Here is a 23,747-nt window from a genome sequence, read left to right on the forward strand (position 1 = left end):
TATGTTTAAGGTGATATTGAAATTTTAGCTTTAAAAAACCCCAGTATTTATGGTCACAAACCAAGCAATACAGCCTTCTATCAGAGATTAAAAAAGCACATTTCCCACTTGGCAAAACAGGCAGGTTCCCCTCTTAATGCTGCAGCAAAACAAAAGCAGCAGAGTTCTCATTTTGCAATGTTTCTGTTGGCTTTCCACTTCTAAATAATACCATGGCTTGACCCCAAGCACGTCCCTTTGACATTAGTGCCTACAGTGTTCAACCACCCCCAACAGAGGATGCAAAGAAAGAAGTGGGAACAAAAGCACCATCAATACTGAAATTACAGTCTTCATTTTAAACTATGAAATTAAACTGGTATGTAGCAAGCACAAGATCTGGTCAAAAAGAGAGTATCTAAAATGTGTACCTAAAAATGCAGACTGCAAAATTCTACCCAGATACTGAAACATGAATATTCACTTGCAAAGATCTCACTTCTGAGTAAAATGCAGCTAATAAAACTGCTCTATCATTACAAAAATGAAATCCTCTTGAGGAAAATAAGAATTTAGATAAAATAAAAAAAAAAATTGACAAGAATGAAGAAAGGAGAATGCATCCGTAATCTCTCGTCTTTCTACCACAAATATGGATATTAGTAATGATGCAACATGACCATTCTCCTTTTCTCATACATGTTCAACACCATCTTGGCAACAGATATTTTGTAGTGTGAAGTGACATAAAATTATAGCTTCTTAATGAAATTCTCTTTCTGAAGCACCATTCAAATTATTCAGTCTCTTCAAGAGTTCCCCTCACATTACATGGAAATTTTTGTCAGTTTTCTTTCCTAAGGGGAAGGGTTGCGATTCTGCAGTTAAATTTTAATAAACTAAGAACTTTAATAAACTAAAATGAATAAAGTATCACCAGATGGTATTTAACTATACTAAATACTCTAATGTAAGAAATGCTCAGTCCAAGTTACAGAAATCCAAAAGCGCTTAATAAAAAGGCCACCTCACACAGCTTACGTTTGCCCTGGTTATATTAAGAAATTATTGCTCATTGAAACCAGCAAAACAGACCCCTCTGACAATATTATTGCTCAAACCTCAGGTCGACTAAGAGGTAAGTTCATTTAAAAGTTAATGGATTTCCTTCTTGCTGTCATGCTGGTTTCATTAATTTAGTTAAGTGTACCTAGGGAAAATAAAGTGTCTCAATGTTCATTTATTTTATGGTTATCCCCTGGGGTATTCAAAATTGCTGGTCTCATCTGTAAAGGTACTGGTGAAATTAGTAATCTATTTCAAATATGTGACAGTAATTTTGAGAAGTAGCTAACAGCAAGGTTCATGAGCCCTTTTGTTACTTTCATTCTTTTTTAACTAGAATTGTGCACTATTTCAGTCCATTTCTAGAGGACCGAAAGAGTGAACAATTCCACATGCACCATCTTGTACTCAGTGTGCCATCAGATGACTATTTTATACCCATAATAGAAATTTAAGAAAGAACAGCATCTTTCTAATATGGAAATGCTATGGAGTATCATTAATTCACATTTTTGTTAAATTTTTTTTGTTCCTTTTGTTACAAACAATCCTTAGATGTCTTGCATCTACAACATTAAAGAAAACATACTTATTTACACTTGGAGCTTGACAATATTATCTACTTAGTTTCCCTGCTGCTGTGCAAAATATGTACGCATAACAGAAAACTGTAGCTTTGTAAAGAAAATAAATTATGAGGTTGCCAACAAGACTTAGAATGGTATCTTTTTTTCTAAATACTGTTTTCAGTGTTTAAAAAAAAAAAAAGCTGTATTTCAAGATTCTGTCCTTTTAGCCAATTCACTTTTTATCAACTATTCTTTTCAAAACAATATTCTGAATATCTAGAAGAATCGGCCTTGAAAGTATCTATTAATCAATACCAAACAGGGAAAAGTAAAGAACATGCTTTAATATGCTTGAATTTTGATATTACATATTAGTAATTACTGTAGGTGGTAAGCAAATCACCGTAGGTAGAAAGCAACTGCAATCTACCATTAAAAAGATTTTTAGGATTTCTGAAATAGTATACCTGCATAATTGAGAAAATTTCCCACAGTAAGATGCTTTCCTTTTTTAAAAATGTAGAAGTATAAAACAACGGAAGTCACTATTAAAAAAACACATTCCATATTCACTCAGCAAATTACTACCAATTTGACTTTTAATGTCAACTCTCAATTAGAATAATTAACAAAATGTAAGATCTTTCTATTCATAGAGCTGTATTTCCTGCTGACATGTGCATTCATTAAGCATTTTCACCAGGGAAAAAAACAGGAGCATACCATTCCCATATTGACTCCTTGGAGTCCCTAGAGCTAAATTAGGTTAATCTGAAAGTGCACCCCACATTTTCTGTATATAGTAAATTTTGAAGGCATGAAGCCTGGCACATTTTGAACTGCTCAGATTAAAAAAAAAACAAAAACCCACAAAAAACCCAAACACCATCACCCCCCCCAAAAAAAACCAAAACCACCCACCACCTTTACTGGGGAGTGAAAAAAGAATAATGTCAGAATAACCCCCAGAAAACTTTCTAAGAAATTGTGTATTTAGCTATTTCTATTTCTATGTATCACACTAAACCATATTGTCAATTATTCTGTAAGTTTCTTAACAACATATGTCATATTCTGATGAACCCACTCATATTTTTTATGTATCAAGTCATTTAACACAGTTCCTAACCTCAGTCACTCACTACTTCAGATATTTTTGTGTGTGTGGCTTTTTGTTTATTTTTTAAATCATGTTGAGATACACAAGCCTGCATTTAGATTGTTGGATCTCATTTTGTTAAATTCTCAGTAAATCATCACGAAGAAAGATCTGTCTGCTTATTTGCCAGATAAAAAACACACAGTTTCTTTGGAGACAGAGATTTGACCTGTAAGGGTAGCTTACCAACCATGAAATGCATCTCTGTATGGAGGGCCAGACAGCTTTCTGTGTCACAGAAGTACCAACACCTTAACATAGCAGGTAACTGGTATGGTGGCTAGAGTATCACTATTAGATGGTACTACCTAATAAAATAATGCTACAGAACACACACTGTAAACGGAGTCTTCCAGGAAGAATTAGCATATCTATCCTATGCATCACTTCTATTATAATGAAACTTTGCTGTTGGCCCATCACGCATGTCAAAATAAATAGGACTTAGCACAAAAATAGCACTCAGAGAGGAATTTCAAGGAATACTTCAAAAGTGCAATGACCAGATGCCTTAAGACTAATTAGCAAGCTTGTTCACTGGAGCAGTAGCTGATTTTTTTTGAAGAACTTTATTCCAATCAAAGAGATACAAACATAAACCAGAGATGTTTCATAATATTTTTAAGTTCTTCAGGAAAAAGGAAACAAACATTTACCTCAAATTATATTTTCAAGAAAGGTAAGTAAAAAGGTTGTTAAATTCCTGTTACATACACATTACAGGATGACTGTTCTTTCTGAAACAGCTAATCACAAATAGACTTCATAGCAGTCATTTCTAAGAGCACACAGAGGTGATCTCCAATAACAAGTCTGTGCAACAAGGCACACCAATCTCTTTCCGCGAGGACAATTACTCCAGTTCTTAACAGAGTCAAAATATGTAATGCCCATAACCCATCAGTCAGGTATCATGTCAAAACACTATTGGCATGTCTTGTGACATCAGCAAATAAGCTATACCTAATTAGAAGGTAGTACCGTACCACGACAATGCCTAAGTTATTGTTTAATCTATGTGAAGATGAGTCAAAGTAACAATCCTGGAAAAGCGATTGTTTTACAGTTAACAGCTGATTCTTATCACATTTGTGGCAAAAGTCTGCTAAAAGCCTATTTCTTAATTGGCATCTTGAACATCCTTTTTAGAGGAAAAGCTGCCCCAATCTGAGACCATATACCTTGATTAGGCAAACTGTACCAGACCCAGTGAATAGTCTTTTTTAATCCAAAATTGTTTGGACTAACAACTGCCATTGCTTTATTATCTCAAAACATGTACTCTCCAAAATATTTCTCACAGTTAATAATGAAACATAAAAATTGAGATTATGATGCATTTGATGGCCTTTCCTGATTACCTACCTTTAACCAGCCTGCTGTAAACCTGAAGGCTGGAGAGCCAGCTTCCACATTTTCACACAACAGTGTTCTGACCTTAAACCATGAAGATAGAAAGGAAGAACAGCACTGGTAACAGTGGGAAAACAGAAACAAACTATGAGAAGCAAAAGTCAGTTTGAGCAACTACAAGGAAGAGATCATCATAAACCCCTCCAGACAGCATGGCCCACGGCGGACTGGTCAGCTGCTACCAGCCTAGAGCACTGGGAACTTTATTCCTGGCTCTGATGTTGACCTGTTGCACAAGCTTGGAAAAGTCACTTGACATCTTTGCACCTCAGCTTCCCCACTAGGAGCCAGAAAAAAACAATCCTTTCCTTTCTCTAACAAGCTCTCTGAAATCCAGAGAGACACATATCTCTAAATTGCACTCAAAGTCTTAGTCTTCTGCCACCTCTGCTCACTGTTTTAATCTGAAGTACAACTTAAAGCCCACTGTAGTACCAAGAATGTGTTAATAAAAACAGTAATTCAAAAATTACATATTTTGCTGCATATAGCATAGCAAGCCAGAAATAACTACCATGCAAACTAAGCAATGCATCTTCAAAACTCTGCATCAGTTCAGAAACAAGTATTTACTTCATGGCTTTATTCCAGATTCACTGAAGAAACAAATTTGCCTAGAACTCCTACAGTCACAGAGCTCAGTCTTCCACCTTCCAAAGCAAATAAGACTAAATCCACTAATATCAAGTAGATAGACAGTAAATAGCTATTAAGTTGTGGGTTTTATTTCTAGCAGATATGCATCTACTTGTGGAAAAAGAAGGGAACAAAGTTGCTTGTATAACCACCTAAAATCTCTGCTTTTGTAATACCTTGTTCAAGATTTGTGAAAGAGTACCTAAAAACATGTTTCGTGTGTAGCTGTGAACCCAATAAAAGTGTGAAGACAAAAGATCACATACAGAATCCGAAGTTCTAAGGAAATCTTTGTTTTAAAATAAAATAGATAAGAACATTTATAATCTATACCTCAGTGCCAAAGATGAAATTCTATAAAAACAAATATGAGACTCTGCATTTTTAGATGTGTACATGCTAACAAAAGAATTAAAGCAAAACATTCATATTCCAAGGTTAAAGTGCTGAATGACAGAACATGACATATTTTAAGTTCTGTTTCACTAAGAAATAATGATATAACTTCAGTTGAAACCTGGAGAATAAAAACAACACAAATGCCCTCTGAGCAGTTTAAAATGACATAAGCCAGCACTCAGCTGAAAGACCCAGCTCTGCCCTCCTCCAGCTGCGAAGCATATCAGGGCACTGACCCATTTGAAGACTAACCTAGCAAAAGGAAAACCAGTAGTTGGACATGCGCTGCTCTTCAGATGCAGCTGCACAAACACTTGTGCAAGTACAAAGGCAAGGGAAAAAACAATGGTGGAAACCATTGACTAGGGCAGAGCTATTGCAGTTCCTCTCTGTAGGTTTTCAAAGGTTCATGGAGCTACAGTGCTGGGGTGTGGTTTCACATTATACAAATTTAATCTTAAAAAAAACCCAAAACAAACAGACTGCTGCAAAAAGAGAGAGAGATTCTCCTCTCCCTAAAGTTCCCTGCTGTGAAGTGTCAGTGCCTACCCCAAAATGTTAACAAACCACTACTTTTCTCTCAGATCCACACACTGTTCCAACTGACCCTGTGACTGCTCCATGGCTAGATTCAAGATAGAGAAGGAGCAGGTGGAAGGGGTGAAATCTTTAGCGTCATGCCACATTCAGATCACGCTAAGAATGGCAGGAAACCACACCCTCATCCTAAATTAGATGGTTCCCAACACTGTAAGTCACACATTCTTATAAAGAAGTTACATCTTCAGACCCTTTCTTTCCCATGGGACATTAATTTTTATTAGATGCTGCACAAACCTGTCACCTTTCAGGGTCTGGATTCATGAAGCTAACCATGAAGTAGGACTATCTCTGTGGATTATTCTTTTAATATAGTTCTTCTGCGACTGCACATTTACAAGGCAATATGCATGCATAGCATACGTACCCACATGTGCACAGATAAAGGTAAGTTTTTCAGAAGTGTCTAAAGTTAGACTTCAAAGACCCTACATAGGTACTGAATTCCAGCGTCACACTGATTTGCTTACTCCTCTGTGCTAAGCATGGATTTATGAGCCTATTTGCAGGCAGTTGATTCAGCAAAGCTTGATAGTTCTCAATACATGTAGAGCTGGTAGTGCCACAGATTATAGTTAAAATTATATTGTTAAATTCAGACTCCCTCTCCCTTGCTTTGGGTTTTCCTTTTCCCAGTTGCTTCACCAAACTTTAATTATTCAAGCTGAAACATACAGGCATGCAGACTTTTAGGTAAAATAGATTAGCCCTTTCCAAGAATAAGTTTTAGAAGAACTGATTTCTTTCTTTTTCTTTTTTTCTGATCCAACACTGAAACCATGTTCTTATGTTGCTAATAAATTCAAGTCCCCGGCTTTCTGAACGGCAGCTTCAAGCGTCTGAAACATGCCACTTGCTGTCATCAGGCTTAACCAAACAGGACCAAGTTAAGGGCCTTCAGAAAAAAATCTCAGTTTTCATATACTCTGTCAGGGCTCATTAACGTTTGGCAGATGACTACTTTGAAGACCTCATCCGCGCCGAGCGTGCTGCAGCAGGGCAAGCGCTTTTCCCACCGACCAGGCTACTGGCCACAGGGCTGGAGCGGAGGCTAGACCTTCACCCCTCCGCGGGGGAGCTGCTGGTCTGCCGCCCCCGGTGGCCGGGGGGCGGCGCCCGGCTCTGCCCCGATGCCAGCGGCCTTTTCCCCGGAGAGGCGAGCAGCTCCAGGGAAGGGCACGGCAGGGAGCAGCGGCCAAAGGCAGAAGCAGAGGGGAGTGACTCAACACTGGTGCTCAACAGCCCGTGTACACAGCAGCCTTTTCCTTTTTTTTTTTCTGGTAGCATGTACAAAAAAATACTTGTGCCGACTGTCCCGAGTGATCGGCACCTGCTCATTTAAACGAGTATCTCAAAGTCAAGTCCCCAAAGCCACGTCTACCCCACCGGCACGCGTCTTCCTCATTCATCTGTCCCTTGCGCGACCGCAACGAAAGTTACGAAATTATTTTCTTCTCCTCCCGCGGGACCCCAAAAACCCTTTTTCCTACCGCCGCTCCGTTCCCGGCTACCGACACGCGGTGAGGAGACGGACGCCGCCGGGCAGCCGCACCGCACGGCGCGGAGCCCGGCCCGGGGGTTCTCCTCCAGCGCATCCCGCAACCCCGCCGGCCGCCCTTACCTTGATGCCTTGCTGCTGGGTGGTCAGGGTCAGCTTGGACTCGTCCAGGAGCAGAACTTCGCAGTAAAATTCCTCTGGGACCGCGCAGAAACAGCCCATGCCTGCTGCGATGGCCGGGGACGGGCCGGGGAGGCGGGCAGAGCCCCGAGCGGCGGCGGAGAGGGGCTAAGGCGCAGCCGGGGCTGGGCCGCGCCCGGGTCCGCGCCCGGGTCCGCGCCCCGCCGCAGCGGCTGGAGGCCGGCAGCTGCTAGGGCGCAGCGCCCAGCCCCACGGGACGGCCCTCCGCCGCCGCCGCCATCCCGCGGAAGAGCCTCTACCGGGGGCGTCGTGCGCTCCCTGTGGGAAAGGGAGAGGAAAGAGACCGGCGGCTTTTTAGGAAGGAGCCCAGGGCGCAGCCCTCGCCCGCGGCTGGCTGTCACGACGGCTCCCCCGCTGCTGCCGCCCCGGGGAGGTACCGAGCCGCCCACCCCACCCGCCCTGTCCCCCGCCCCGTCCGCGCACGTTTCCGCGCCTCCTCTTTGTGTGGAGGACCGGGCGGCGGGGGAGCCCTCTCCGCCGCCGCGGTCGGGTGGGGGGTCTCCGCCCGACGAGCACGTTACCTCCAGCCGCGGACCCTGTTAGTGGAGCGGGGCGGCTGCGGTGCCCGGCGGGCGCGGGGCTGGCGTCCTTCGGCTGCCCGCGGCCATGTAGGGAGGGCGCCGGCAGCCGCTCACCTCCTCCCCCGGCGGGGGCGGAGGGATCGGGGGGAGCGGCGCCGGGAGCGACCCAGCCGCCGGGCAGCCGCCGGCCGCCTCCTGCTGTCAGCTGCGCAGGGCTTCCGCGGGGCGGGCGGGCGGCGGACCGGGGCGGCTTTGAGACGGAGGCCGGCAAACGGCACCTGCCCGGCCGAGGAGCCGCCGCCGCCCATGGGCTGGCTCCTCCGCTCCCGCCCGCCCCGCCCGCCGGCACCAGTACCAGCGCAGCACGCGAACCGGCCCGCGGCACCGCTCCCCATGTCACAGTACACCACCGGCATCCCAGGTCCGGAAGCCGGACCCTCGCTGCCCCCTCCGGCGGCTCAGCTGTGCCGGTTGCGGTTGCCGGCGGTGGGGCGGGGGCGATGGTCCCGGTCCAGGTCCAGGTCCCGGTCTTGGTCCCCGGTCTGCCCCCTCGGGCTCTCCGGCTCCTGCCACCGCTGCTCCCCGCCCCCCCCCCGGCGGCCACGGCCCCGCACGCCGCGGCAGCACTGACCCCTGCTGGGCTGCCGGCCGTAGGGGGCGCCGGGGCCGCGCTGCCCCGTGGACCGGCGGCGGGCTGGGTCGGCGGTGCTCCCCGAAGGGTGTCAGGTCGGGGACCGAGTTTTGTCTCCGTACTTCGCGGGGAAGGGCTTCAGGAGACACCGCTGAGGGTCCAGGAGAGGGTGACTTTAAAAGTAGCCTTGGCATGAAATGTCTCTTCCAGCATGCTGTTAAATACTGAGCTTGCTACAGATATATTTAGTTTAAAAACCAACAACCCTGTAGTACCAAAAAAAAAAAAAAAAAGAAAGAACATAAAAGAACTTGCAACTGCCTTTCCAGTTGCTGTCGTTTCTGGAGCACACACCAGTCCACCTTTGTATTTTAATTGCTGCACATATCTATATTCTATGAGTTTTCCCCCTCAGGCAGAAAGTTAAGCCCTGATCCCACAAGTGCCTGTGCATTTGCTTGATTTTGCATGCATGAGTCGTTCTATTGAAGATCATACAAAGTTTGCATGTGCAAATTTAAGAATATGCATAAATGTTTTTCTTATGATAGCTAACTTGCTCATATTGCATAAGAGAGGGGCACAAGGAGATTTCTCACTTGACAAACTCTACTAGGTGCGTAGGCATGGAGATTGATACCTCTGCTTTTAACCGCCTGCCCTAAATAAAACCCTGCTACTCCCAGGAAATGTCACTTCCATTTTCTTGTTTGGTCCAGGTAGTGTGTAAGCTTGGGCAGTGGGGTGTTAGGATTTCTGTATCCATCCAGTAGCTGGAAAAACAGTGTTCCATGATCACTGTGAAAATCAGGACAAAAGATGTTATATATTTTCATAAAAAATACAGGCTTTGAACAACTTACGGAATATGAAGTCTTGTAAAAGCTTAAAAATTCAAGTTCCTAACCTTTGTTGTTGGGCAACATATACCTGATGAGAATGTCATCCAGACAGTACAAAAAATTTAGATAAATTTATTCCTGGTTTTCTAAACACATTTTTCAAACACGGTTCTTGAATCCTTCTGACAGCGGACGGTTTTCTAGACAACAGATGGTTCTTTTTTCCCTCTCTTTAGTCTGTTTAAATCCATATATCATGCACATCATGACATAAATTACCCCCTAAGTCAGTTAAAGTCATTATATATGTATAAATCACTGATTAATCAAGTGAGAGGGAGGGCTCAGTGAACTCAAAACCTGTTTTAAAACCTTTAATTATCATTTTAAAATGGCTTATATAGCTACATCACAATCCCACAGCTGAGCAGTTTAAATCAAGACTAGTCTGGGTTATAAGCAGTCCAAGTGAATTATTTCATATCTTCTGTTTCTGAAGATCCATTTCATGCTACTGCACATTAGCTGATTGGTCCACGGGGAATATATAAAATATGCACTCATGTTCAGCTGATCCCAGTGTTTGAAGCACAGGGCCATTAACATATGAACTTATTTCCTAACCAGCTACTGCCAACAGCTAGCTGCTGATTCAGCAGCAGTACCAGAACCTACTATTGAGGTAAAAACCTGGGAGGGGGTCCTGGACTGAAAAAATGAGAAATTAGCCAGGAAGGCAGGGGAAGAGGGGATGGCATCTATGCTATGAACCAGTATGAGCCCCGAGGAGCTCAGGAAAGCAAAACAACTATTATTTATAGGTGCAAAAATGTAGGGCCCAAGCTTTGCTTGGAGGTCCATACTACATAAGATCAGCCCTGCCTCAGTATTTCAAGTATCTCGCCAGCTCACAACTTGTGAGAAACATAAGATAGTCATCTGTTTTCCTAATCCATTAGGAAACTGAGCTCCTTTTTACTTCTCCCTACAAGAAAAAACACAGGTCAAGCACCGCAAAGGAAAATTTGCTGACATAAGCTCTCATCACACAAACACTTATGGACATGTTTAATTCAAGCATGTAAGTACAGGAATGGGGCATAAAGGCATTTTTGTCCATTGCCTGTGTGATGAGGTACCCAGTGCAATTCACTGCAGCCACGACGATTCAGTACACCTTCATTAAAATGTTCCATTTTAGCTGTAATCAAGTATATTTAATGTGGTCGTATAAACAAGACACTAAGCACAAGGATTTCTATATATGAAGTGACCTACATCTATATACTAACATATCAGCAATGAGACTAACTGCCCAAAGGGAAGAGGTTAGCATATCTGGTTTCTCACTAATTTTTACACAGTTTTGCCGGCAAATGTTTGCTGATGGTAGTTGAACATGTAGTAAGAGGTGTGATGACCTGCTTTAGCCATTATGACTATCACTTACCTATCACTGTTACTTACTGATCTGTAGAGATGCAATTTCTATATCTTATCCAGTGCTTCCAGAGGACAAGTGAAAAGTTAAAGCAAGCCGCAGAGCAACCTCTTCATCTTCCTCCTTATATAAAGACAAATCTCCTGGACTCAGCTCCCCACTCACACAGTGAGCAGAGAACAGCGCTGAGACCTAATGCAAGAGGTTTAAAATGAAAACAGAAAGCAACAACACATACCCTCTGGACTGTATGTACAACCCTGAATGCATCTTACGTTAAAGAAAAAAAATCCTACCAAAAATACTGTTCAACAGGTTTAATCTGGTAGAGTCTGGGGTGTTTACAGGAAAAATGAAGTACAACTCCTGCAGCAGCACGGCACTGCCCATGTTCCCACCTGCCCATACATCACTGCCCTCGGATGTCTGCAGTGAGGTTCTCCAGATGTTCAACATGCTATTGAGACCTATACTTAGTTGTGCCTTTTCCACCCAAAAAGAGGACCAAAGCAGGCAATGGAACAAGAATCATTTCCACGTAGCATTTTACAGCATTCGGAGGCTGAAGTTTGAGTGAGTTACAAATGTGCATGAATTCACATTTCTTACTTCACTAATAAAGGTTTTACTTAAAACACACTCATGGATGCTATCATCTAATGATTTCTCCAGACCCTGTGTTACTATTACACATCGCACACATATGCATCCACTGCACAGTAACAATCAGTTTTGTATTTCCTCCAAAAAATGTAGTGACTTGACATTATACTCTCTGCAATACACTTAGAGAGCCCTTAAAGTAAGACATGCCAGTCAAGACCATTTAAATATGAGAAATGTTAAATTAAGACCAATATTCAGATCTATAACTCAGTGATAATCAGGGGAGAAAAAAAACTTAAAAGCCCCCAAAGTACACTTGAACAGCTAATTAAATTTATTGGTACTTCTACAGCAATAAACACCTTGAAGACCTCTGGATTGACATGTCAATGAGTAAAAATCCGTTGTTCTTTTTGTTTGCTTGTTTAACAAGACCCTAGAAGATTGCAGCACTGCAAACACATACTTAATAATTAAAGAAATCATAAGCATCTCTCACTTTCAGACTTTTTAATAAAGAAAACATGAAATTAAATATACTTCCTCCACCCAAAAATATAAAATAAAGCTTTCAGAATATTTATTGTAAACTATAGAGCTAAAACAAGAAACTGTAAAATCTATATAATTCCATGAAAGCAAGAAAAAAATCTGTCTTTAGCTACTGTTTATTGAACCTAATTTTGTGTGTGATGTGGTTTTAGAGTCTCTGTCAAGATTTTGACAAGTTACCCCTATGCAAAGAAGAACCAGATGATCCTGTTTTATTTTGCTTATGCTCAGCTCCCTTGGCAAACTTAAATATGTTTTAATAGTAAAGATAATTGGGTGGCAAGATGTAACAACTAAACTTACCAAGAGCAAAAAAAATACATTCTCATCAGGACTTTAAGTCATGTTCTGACAATTTGTATTGGTGTCTTGTGGCCCCAACTGGCAGAAAAATAGAGAGTATGATGATCTGTGGACATTTAGGAGGTGAGCTTCCTGTGGAGAAAAGCATATCTTTTTCAAAGAATACTACCTAATGGATAAACTCACCTTTCTTAGTAAAACAGGGCTGAGTAGATCCTTACTCAAGCACAGAAATGAGAAGATTATTGTCTTGAAACTACTGCACTCTTTCCTACCACATTAGAGGAGCTTCAGAAGTCTATCTTTGGGGTAAGACAATGAGCAATGATGTACCAAAGCCTTCATGCCCAGGGAGCTGGTGCTATGCCTGTTCCAAGGCACTAGATATAATCTCATATTCTTGTAAAAGGCAGTTGTTCTGAATAGAATTGGTGAAGTATCTTTTATCCCAAAGACAGGCTGGCCATGCTGACTGGCAAATTACAAGGAACTCAGGTAAGCAGTCCATCTGCTGTTGTTTGAGCCCCACGCTGTCCAAACACAACAGAAACCATGCTTGTCTGTAACTATCATCTCTTCTTTTCCTCTCCCCCACTTTATGAATGCAAGTTTTGGGGGGCATCATTGCCAAGAGATCCCCAGTTCTGTTTCCCAGAGGGTCATTAGACCTCCACACACCATGGAAATAAACCCAGAGACACACTAAACCTAAGCAATGGCTTAGGCAAGCCAAACAGACTGAGAGGATTCCCCCAGCCAGAACTCCAAGCTAGTTCAGGGAGGCAACCAGTCAAGACCTAGTTAAAGTGACACAGATGCCAATTAAGATGAACATTTTAACAGGGAGTGTCTCCCCCCATAAAATGTGTTTATGTAGACAAGATGTGTAGTAAGCTCTGATAGAGAAAGCTAGTGACTACTGTTACAAAGTTTATTAAACTCATCACTGTGAACCTTAATTTTAAAAAAGTCAGGTCCTAATTTTTTTACAGGTATTAGATCTTTATTTGGTTTGTCTTCTGATGTCTGGATATTACAGCCACATTCACGACTGAGATATTCAATGCTAACCTTAAATACAGTTTCCAAATTAAAGCTGCCATTCTCATATAGCTAACCTGATTTCCAATATTGTGAGATCTATACTAAAATAATATCAGCTGTAGTATGCAGTGAGATTTCAAGTTTTGGATCATCTGAAAACCTATATATTTTCTAACACAGTTTGTACAAAGGATTGTCCTTCTTGGAAAAGCAGTCCTTTTTAGCTGTAGCTTGAATGCAGAAAATGCAGTCATTCTCTGGAGAACATAATCTATCATCAGCTATGATGAGATGGGATGGTGATGGGATGCTGTAGGTAATTGCAAGAAATAAGTCTTTTCTTCAGTGACTATGCTTATCTATGTTGATTTCATAAGGAAAAGGATTTCAGCAGCTCCCTGCAACTGATCAAGGAAATAACCAGCTGGTCATGTATCTTGTAGACTCAGATACTTGCTAAGTGAAAATACAGACTGAAGCATGTCACGTGTAGCCTGCTGTGAGTTCCTTTTAAGTTTCCTTCCTGCAGTCAGAGGATGGGAAGGGTTACCTCGACCTTCTACACCAGTCACTGAATCTGAGTGATGCTGAGCCTGCGGAGGGATTGCTCCAGTTCAAAGTCAGACTGGACCACTAAACTGCCTAGCTGATTTCCTGTTTATCACATCCCCTTGAACATGGGGAACATTTCTTGCTGCAGAGCTCAGAAACACACTCTGATAAAGTGTATTTTCTGGAATTATCAAGTCAGGCTGAACAACAGGAAGATCTGGAAAGTTTGTCCTTCTTCTGGCAGTTTGTTTGTAAGTGTAGTTATGCCTGACTGACATGTCCGTGTGTGCATCATTTGATAGCCTTTGGTTTTTTCCTTAAAACATAAAAAAAGTAAATGAGAACTGCATGGGACAGGAAGTCCCTTAATAAACAAGAAATTAAAGAACTCAGCTTGCCTTCAGAAACAAATTTCTCAGCCTCTAAAGTTATTTAAGAAACTGGATGAGGTAAATAAGATATTCACAGCATTTTTAAAGTCCTGGTACTGCTGCATTTCATATTATCATAGTGTAAGTCTGACATGGCTTTTAAGAGTACAGTAATACTTACTCTTCTTCATCACACTGTATAGCTAACAGTCTAACTTCTTGCCACCCCACTTTTGAGTTGGAATTACTTGGCCATGCTAACATTCAGCTGGCTGAAAAAGAAGCTTGATTTCCAGTATAGGGGAGGAGAGAGGAAAATACAAGGAAAGTGCAAGAGAAAGGGGAGGACGACAATCAAACTAATCTGTTCATTTTTGGGATGACAGGCACTGCAAAGTAAGTATACAATACAGAGGTGAAAGCTAGGAAAATAAAAGAAACAATGAGAAGGATCTCAGAGAAGAGAGAAACAAAAGGAAGAAGAGTGGAGGAAAAAAGCATATAAACAGAGAAACAGAAAGGGGATGAAAGTGTAGTAAAAATGCTCTAAGTGGGAGATGCTTCTGTAGGAGCTGGGCCAGCCAAACAAGGACAGAAAAACAAGATCAGGCTAGGACATGAAAATGTAAACAACTTTGATGGAATTGAAGTGCAAATGCTGCTTGCACAGGTCTTATTCTCCAATGCAACATTTTGCCTTGAAGGCAACTGGAGTGCGGTCTATGCATGATGGGTGTTCCTCTCCATTATCTGCTTCCACAGCCCTCCTGTGCTCCTCACAGTCTGCTCTCTTCGCCTGGCTCCTTACTTTGCTACATGACATAACACAATTTTTAAACATGTGCTTTTTGTGTTTCAAGCAGGGAGCTAGTGATGTGTCTCACTGTAACTCCTTCTAACCGCATGGGTTAAACAGCACAGTGTATACTAATTGATCACATAAAGCCTTTTTGGCATTTGCAAGGCTTTTTCTTCCACAGCTGAATGTACAAAATGAAGCAATTGCTGATAAAGCAAAATATGTTTCTATACCTTGAAAATAAAAATGGATTTTGTCAGTCTTGGAGAACAATGCATCCTACATTACATGTTGGTAGATGACCTTGAATATCTCAACGTTAAAGTGTACACCTCTATGCACAGAACACTATATATATTATATACAAATTGACTGCAGCATAGACATTCATATATTTTCTAGGACACAAAAGTAGGAATGTTTGTTGGGTAACGCAACATGTAAAATGTATTACTATTCTAATATATGCATGTTTTCAAACCCACCACATTACAGAATAGCACAGATTGCCAGGGATTGATAGAGTAGTGCTCCAAGGTTGTAAGAGCTCTGTACACAACATCTGTGAAGAGAAGATTAATGAGATTAAACCATTCCTTCCCTACTAATACTTCTACAAAAAAGCTTACTCTTTACTACCTGATAGTCTTCCATATTCAATAATACCAAGTTCACCAATAACATTTCCCTTGCTGAATGATCACAATGAATTCTTAATTTGCTTGTGTGTTGTGGTGGGTTGACCCTGGCTGGAGGCCAGGTGCCCACCAGAGCCACTCTATCACTCCTCTCATTCACTAAACAGGGGAGAAAAGGTATAACGAAACGCTTGTAGGTCGAGATAAGGACAGGGAGAGATCACTCACTAATTGTTGTCACGAGCGAAACAGACCGAACTTAGAGAGGGAATTCATCTGATTTATTACTAGGCAAAACAGAGTAGAGGAATGAGAAATAAAATCAAGTCTTAAACACCTCCCCCCACCCCTCCCATCTTCCCGGGCTCAACTTCGCTCCTGACTTCAACCTTCCCCCCCTCAGCGGCACGGGGGGACAAGGAGTGGGGGTTACGGTCAGTTCATCACATGTTGTTTCTGCCGCTTCTTCATCCTCAGGGGGAGGACTCCTCTCATCGTTCCCCTGCTCCAGCATGGAGTCCCTCTCACGGGGTGCAGACCTTCAGGAGCAAACTGCTCCAGCATGGGGTCCCCCACAGGGTCACAAGTCCTGCCAGCAAACCTGCTCTGGCCTGGGCTCCCCTCTCCATGGGGCCACAAGTCCTGCCAGGAGCTTGCTCCAGTGTGGGCTTCCCATGGGCCGCAGCCTCCTTCAGGTGCCTCCACCTGCTCCAGCGTGGGGTCCTCCACGGGCTGCAGGTGGAATCTCTACACCCCCTCATCCTTCCTCCATGGGCTGCAGGGGAACAGCCTGCTTCACCATGGTCTTCACCACGGGCTGCAGGGGGATCTCTGCTCCGGCGCCTGGAGCACCTCCTCCCCCTCCATCTGCACTGACCTTGGTGTCTGCAGAGTTTCTTACATCTTCTCACTCCTCTCTCCGGCTGCAAAAGCTCTCTCTAACTGGTTTTTTTTTTTTCCTTCTTAAATATGTTATCACAGAGGCGCTGATTGGCTTGGCCTTGGCCATCAGCGGGTCTGTCTTAGAGCCGGCTGGCATTGGCTCTGTCAGACACAGGGGAAGCTTCTAGCAGCTTCTCACAGAAGCCACCCCTGTAGCCCCCCCGCTACCAAAACCTTGCCACACAAACCCAACACAGCATCCATTGTATGTCATTTTCATGCTGTTTCGATAGGGTCTGGAATCCTAGCATCTTACTTCATTGCCAGAAAAGCATACCGGAAATACCATTTTGAATGGTTGCTTATTTAAATCTTAAAGTCTGTTAGCCCAACTGATGCTTATAGCCCAGTTCCACATCATTCCTTGCATGTTTATAGACATGTGTTTGCACAGACTGTAAAGTTACTAAGTTTACCAACTAAAACTCAAGCCTAAGTATGTTGTACTTCTGTTTCCTTCTGCCTATACCATCAAAATTGATTAACAGATCATTAACAACTAAGTAAAAGTCTTTTATTTATACTGCTGTCTTTATAGATGTATGTGCTGGATTTGGCTGGGATAGAGTTAATTTTCTTCATAGCAGCTGGTATGGGGCTGTGTTTTGGATTTGTGCTGAAAACGGTGTTGGTAACACAGAGATGTTTTTGTTACTGCTGAGCAGTGCTCACACAGAGCCAAGGCCTTTTCTGCTCCTCACACCACCCCACCAGTGAGGAGGCTGGGGCTGCACAAGGAGTTGGGACGGGACACAGCCAGGACAGCTGACCCCAGCTGACCAAAGGAATATTCTATACCATATGACGTCATGCTTAGCATATAAGGAGCTGAGGGAAGAGGAAGGAGGGGGAGCAGCGGCGTTCGGAGTGATGGCATTTGTCTTCCTAAGTCACCGTTATGCGTGCTGGAGCCCTGCTTTCCTGGAGATGGCTGAACACCTGCCTGCCGGTGGGAAGTGGGGAATGAATTCCTTGCTTTGTTTTGCTTGTGCACATGGCTTTTGCTTTACCTATTAAACTGTCTTTATCTCAAGCCATGCATTTTCTCACTTCTACCATTCCAATTCTCTCCTCCATCCCATTGGGGGATGGGAGGGAGGGGGGGAGTGAGCAAGTGGCTGTGTGGGGCTTAGTTGCTGGCTGGGGTTAAACCACAACAAGGTGTACAGAAAACCAAGACGACAATATTGACTGCATACCAATAATTACCAGTTCTTCATGTTTTTTTGTAAAGGTGTAAGGAGTGGCAGAGATCTGGTTGAAACAATTTTGACCTTTTCAGAATAATAATTAGGTCTTCTAAAGTGATTTTTTCGTCTACTGCGTCAAAGATTTGAAAGAAAGTATGACACAATTCAGCTTGGTATCAGCATGAAGTTTCAGGAACAGAATCCCATTTTAGGAACAAATTTAAGAAACTCGCCTGCCTCTTCTTCCTTCCTCTGTAATCCTTCTGGCCTTGGAGAACCCAAGTTTAGAATACTGTGGAGCAGAACTTTTACTGGGTGCAGGTGACCAGGTGCTGGCGGGAGGGGACTGCGGGGGTGGCCTGTGTGGGAAGAAGATGGGTCTGACCCACACACAGGCAGTTCCAGCCAGCTCCAACAGACCCACTGCAGGGCACAGCTGAGCCCCTCAGCCAGGATGGTGGTGACTCCATAATAAAATTTTTAAGAAAGGGAAAAAATGCTGCACAGCAGCTGTGAGGGAGGACTAGGAAAAATCTGAGAAACAGCCCTGCAGACACCAAAGTCAGTGAAGAAGGAGGAGGAGGAGGTGCTCCAAACACAGGAGCAGAGATTCCCCTGCAGCCCATGGAGGACCACAGCAGGACAGACATCAACACTGTAGTAGCCCATGGAGGACCTTAAGCTGCAGGAGGTGGAGATGCCCTGAAGGAAGCTGCAGCCTATTGAGGAGGTGTGGCCCATGGAGAGGAGCCAACGCAGGAGCAGGTTTGCTGGCAGAACTTGTGACCCCGTGGGGGACCCACGCTGGAGCAGTCTGTTCCAGAGGGACTGTACCCCGTGGGAGGAACCCCGCACTGGAGCAAGGGAAGAGTGTGAGGAGGAAGGAGCAGCAGAGAGGAACTGTTATGGGCTCACCCCAGCCCCCATTCCTTATCCCCCTGCACTGCTGGGGGCTGTGGGGAGAAGGAGGTAGAAGAGCTGGTAGTGCAGGAGAGGAGTTGAGCCTGGGAAGAAGGTGGAGGAGGTCTTTTAGGTTTTGTCTTTGTTTCTCACCATCCTACTCTATTTTAAATTGACAATGAATTAAATCAATTTTCCCCAAGGCAAGTCTGTTTTGCCCATGACAGTAATTGGGTCCTTATCTTGACCTACGAGCTTTTCATCTTATTTTCTGCACCTGTCCAGTTGGGGGGGGGGGGGGAAGTGAAAGAGCAGCTGGGTGGGCATCTGGCACTCAGTCAAGGTTGACCCACCACAGAACTGATGATAATTCAGCTGATGTCAAAGTGAAACCTTAGGATCATGATATTAAAGGATAAGCTTGGAAGGCGTCTCAGGAGGTTTCTAGGTCAAACTCATGCTCAAAGAACAATCAGCTATGAGGCTAGACATGGTTGCCTCAGGGCATTATTCAGCCTGTTTTTTAAATCCTCAAAGGATGGAGACTACCTAGCTTTATACTCCCACACAAGTAAATGACAGCCATCAAGGCAGAATATTGTTTGCATCATGCACAAGACAGCCACCAAATCAGGCACCATGTTAGTTTGCATGAGTGTTTGAACATACCAGGGTTCTCCAACCACAGAGCATTCACTTCAAGAGCTTCTTCAACACAGGTATGCCTGATGCCTTTTCGACAAGCCTCCTACAACATTAATAATTTTTCTGTATTCACGAAGAAACCTCACTAAAAGTGTGAGCTTTCATTTTACCTTCTATGACAGCGTGAGCTTTAAGTTCTTAGAGGAAAGCTGAGCAACTGAACAGTTGCAGGGTTTTGAGATTATTCAAACACCTACAGAGTTAGCCACAGCATTTGTGGGATTATCCTATATATTCCTTCATAGGCAGAGGCATGCATACTCGGTAAAAGAATACTGAGAAGTTATTCAGTTGTAATTGAATTATTAACCTTGTCAAGAGTTTGATTACTGGTTAGTCAGGATCTCCAGCTTATTGGGAACAATGCTTAGAAAAGTTCCTCCATGCAAGTTGTTTTCCAGGATGTTCCTCCATGGTATCAGCTTGCTCATAACAGCTCACTTGAATGAAGAATCATTTTGGTTTTCCCTTCATCAAGGGCTGGATGCATTGGCAGGACCACTACAATCAAGATGAGAGCCAGCCAGAAGACACGATCCTTGAAGACAGCCTAATGCCACAATCCATCCTGTGAAGGTTGGTTTTAAATAAGCTGATGACTGCTTATCAGGTCCCAGCATAATGAGTTCAGGGTTTAAACTCATGGCCAGAGAAGCTGATGGCTCTTTATCTGTGGAACTGGTTTGTAACATATAAAGCCATTTCTAATGCCCACGGCTGATCTTGCATGAACTCCTGCTCTTGGTATTTCATTACTCAGTCTTCTGAAAGGCAGTATGGGCTCCATACCTTACAACAGTTAGGACAGTAGTTATTCACTTTGCAGAGGGTTATGTTATGATACAGTGTCAGTAGCAGAACAGTGAGTTAGGAACAATGGCCATTTCTATTCCTATGCTTCTTCCTCCTCTTAAGGCAGATTCAGTGAAAGTGTGTTTTGCTATGTCACCTTGGGGCGGGACTTATTGTTCCAGGTCACTCTCCCACACATTGCTTTATCTGAACTGGGCACATTAAAATTACTTGCAAACAAATATAATTTCTAAACAAAGGATGTCCTTTTTCAGCAGTCTCCTGGGACTGTTCTTTCATCAGCAGCCTAGAAAAAGAATCACTAGGTTTGGTTTTTCATATGCCATTTGAAAAAGAGGCTCTCCTTTTTCCTGTGTTGTTAATCAGCTGATAGAAAAGATCCTAGGAGCAGCAAGGTAACTATTGTTCTTCTTCCCTCTCCAGCAACTTGTGTAAATTAAGAGCTGAAAGAGTGATTAACTGATTAATTTACATGGCAAAGTCCTTGAGCCATGGCCCATAAAAACAGTTGTCTTCTTCAGAGGATGAGTTTCCCACTGGACCATTTGTTTCCCACATCCAGCATCGGTTACCACTACCTCCAAAACCAGCATCTGCTGTGTACTAATTTGCCTTCAAGTTTTTTTCCTTAAATATCCATTATTTCCCATTATAATAGCAAATCGAAGGAGAGCAATTTCTGATCCTCTGTGATAAGAATCTTTAACATCTACTTATAACAATAACAAACATTGTTAAAACAATCATTAAAGGAATATAAAACATTAAAATTTAGTATTTCAGTATTTCAAAGCACTGTGAAAACATAAAAATGACTGATCCTCACAAAGAGGAGCAAGTGAGATGGACAAAGGTCACTATGCTTTTTCTATAGCTGAGAAAACTGAGGTATAGACAGTAATTTCACCAGGGAGCTATGCTGAGTCAGTGGAAGAGTAGGAATTGCATCTCAAATGCCAGTCTCTTATGTGTAAACAAGTTGGTTATTGCCTTTTGACATGCCATTCCTCCTCATCTCCTCCATAAAAACTGCCTGTGATTAAAATACTAGTGAACATATTTGGCCCAGAACTTTAGAAGGATACATATATTAAACCATGTTTTTTAAAAGGCAGATTTCAAATCTGAAATTATCAAACCCAGAAATAGTTAAAACTCAGTGTGCTGAAATTCATTCCTGATATTTGTTGTTCCATTATTTTTAGTTTTACTGTTGTTTTCATGTAGCAAAAAAATCCTATGCATGTCCGATGATAATATTTAGATTCCTAGGCCCACAGGCCCACAGGGATAACATCAGTGGGATTTTTACCTGAGGAGAGCATGTTTATAGATCTGGAATTCAGCCTTGAATTTTGTTTCCTTCAACATGGAAGAAGTGGTAGGGAGATTGTGTGTGAACCAATCTCTGTCTGTACAATAAAAATGAGAAACCAAACATCTTAATTTATCATCTTACTCAAAGACAGAATAATACGTTCCTGTTTTGTTGTGTATAATCTAGGGTCTTGGGGAAGAGCACAAGATGTATGTAATTCATATACATTATATAACTTGTGCCCTAACTGTCTAGAAATTATCTTCTAGGAGATTAATTAGACTACAGAGCGAGGGTCGGACATGTGAATTGAGTCAGCCTAGCCAACGACAAAGCAGCGTATTTAAGAGCTTTGCCAATGCTGTTGAGAGAAACCACTTGGGAGTAAGGACATGACTGTTCTTCTCAGGGACCTCAGCCTTCAGCAAATACAACTCATACCCATCTATTTTGCTGTGTCATAGGACCCACATTGTCAATTATATCTCTTTGCTTAAGAACTGGGCATTTTTTTTCATTTGCTCCTGGCAATGACATTGGTTTGATGAGAACATGAGAAGAGTAAAGCTTCCTGATGACAGAAGAACAGTCAGACAGCTGTGGCTCTGGTCTAATCACTTCCAAGTGAATCATTTAAAGACAGCTGTCAGATAACTACTTTGTACTAGAGTATCAGGAGTGTGACCCACAGTCCTAATTTATTATACTGCTACTTCTCTTTGCAGAAGAACAGTCCATTTTTATATTCCATAATGGTTAAGCTGTACATCTACAATGAAAACCAAAGTCTCAGTTTTGGGTATGATGATGCCAATGTTTTCCTATGCTTTTGTTTCTAGATACACCAAAATATGGGTGCATAAAATTAACAAAACCAGAAAGGATGCAAACACTACTGGATTATCAGGTACTTTGTGCCACCAAAAACTTATCATACAAATATTCATGGCGATTCATGGTAATAAAATTTCTTGCAAAAAGCTTTTAAGCATCTTGAAAGATATCCAAAGACATCACCAAAGTCAGAAGTGCAGAAGAAGACGACTGAATGGTAAATGTCAGTAAAATATGTTAGTAATTCTGGAAGCAGATTTCATGACAATAGCTTTCTGATGGCATTTATAGCATGTCTAATGAAACGTTCTGACACTCCACATCTTGTTCTCAGTTCTTATATAGCACCCAACTATACCACTATAATAAAAATGAGGAGTATGCCACCACACTTCATGCCATTAGAAAACAACAAGGAATTATGTATTTTTCTCCTTTTCCACAAAAGCTGGAATATGTCTCCAAATAAATACACGAGCTAATATTTAATGCCTAGAGTTATCAGACAGCTTGGGCACGGGGGGGGGTGGAGTTGGGGGGGTTGGTGTCACCTGTTAAATTATGAGACCAAGTCTATTCAGTTTTCCATGTACTGCCAGCTCAATGAATTTTATTCAGTGCTTGCTGACAATCCTTACAAGCAAAACTAGTCAGACGAGTGTTAGCTCCAACTACTGGTGCTATTTGTTTTGTGGTAGACAAAGAGGCATTAATTGGAAGTTGATTAATATTGGTCATTGCAGCCAAACATCAGGTTGAAGTCAAGATGATCTGTCACAGCTGAGTTACTTGCCAAACTGACAAGGAGCCAATGTTTTCCCCCACCGTTGTGTCCAACTAAAGGGACATTACCAAGACAAAAATCTGATTTAAAGAGATTTTTTCCTTTGCTTGTCATGTTAACCCCACAGTGTGTCACTGAAAATATGATTTTTTCTAGATTAAGTTTCCATTAAATTTGTTCTGGTTTTGTATGTGCTCCTGATTAAGCTCAATCACTAAAGAAAGTTGGTGAGTTTCATATCATTTCACTCATTCTGTTCTGTTACCACAAACAAGTCTGCTGTCTTCAGCTTTCAATACTGAAGAAAAATAACTATTTGGGGAAAAGACCATTTTTTCAAAATATCACACAATTACAGAGAGCCAGAAGAGTTGAGGTCGGCAGGATCCTCCCTGCTCCAGCAGAGCAACATAGAGACAGCTGCCCAGGACCATTTCTACAT

General features: G+C 42.5%; 1 protein-coding gene across 3 annotated transcripts in view; it reads right to left on the minus strand.

The window, feature by feature from the left end:
- EPB41L4A (erythrocyte membrane protein band 4.1 like 4A) overlaps positions 1-8,148 on the minus strand; it is a 144,258-nt gene extending 136,110 nt beyond the window's left edge. For 2 of the 3 annotated variants that reach the window (XM_054810160.1, XM_054810158.1), the window contains exons 1-2: positions 8,041-8,148; positions 7,442-7,777 (exon numbers count right to left, since the gene is read on the minus strand). In XM_054810160.1, coding sequence (XP_054666135.1) covers positions 7,442-7,540 — 99 coding nt within the window. In that variant the 5' untranslated portion in view covers positions 7,541-7,777; positions 8,041-8,148. The remainder of the gene's footprint in view (positions 1-7,441; positions 7,778-8,040) is intronic. The other variant, XM_054810159.1, reaches the window with a different exon arrangement.
- Between the last annotated feature and the right edge of the window lie 15,599 nt (positions 8,149-23,747).

This window comes from Grus americana, chromosome Z (assembly GCF_028858705.1).
Source record: "Grus americana isolate bGruAme1 chromosome Z, bGruAme1.mat, whole genome shotgun sequence".
Taxonomy (NCBI): Eukaryota; Metazoa; Chordata; class Aves; order Gruiformes; family Gruidae; genus Grus; species Grus americana.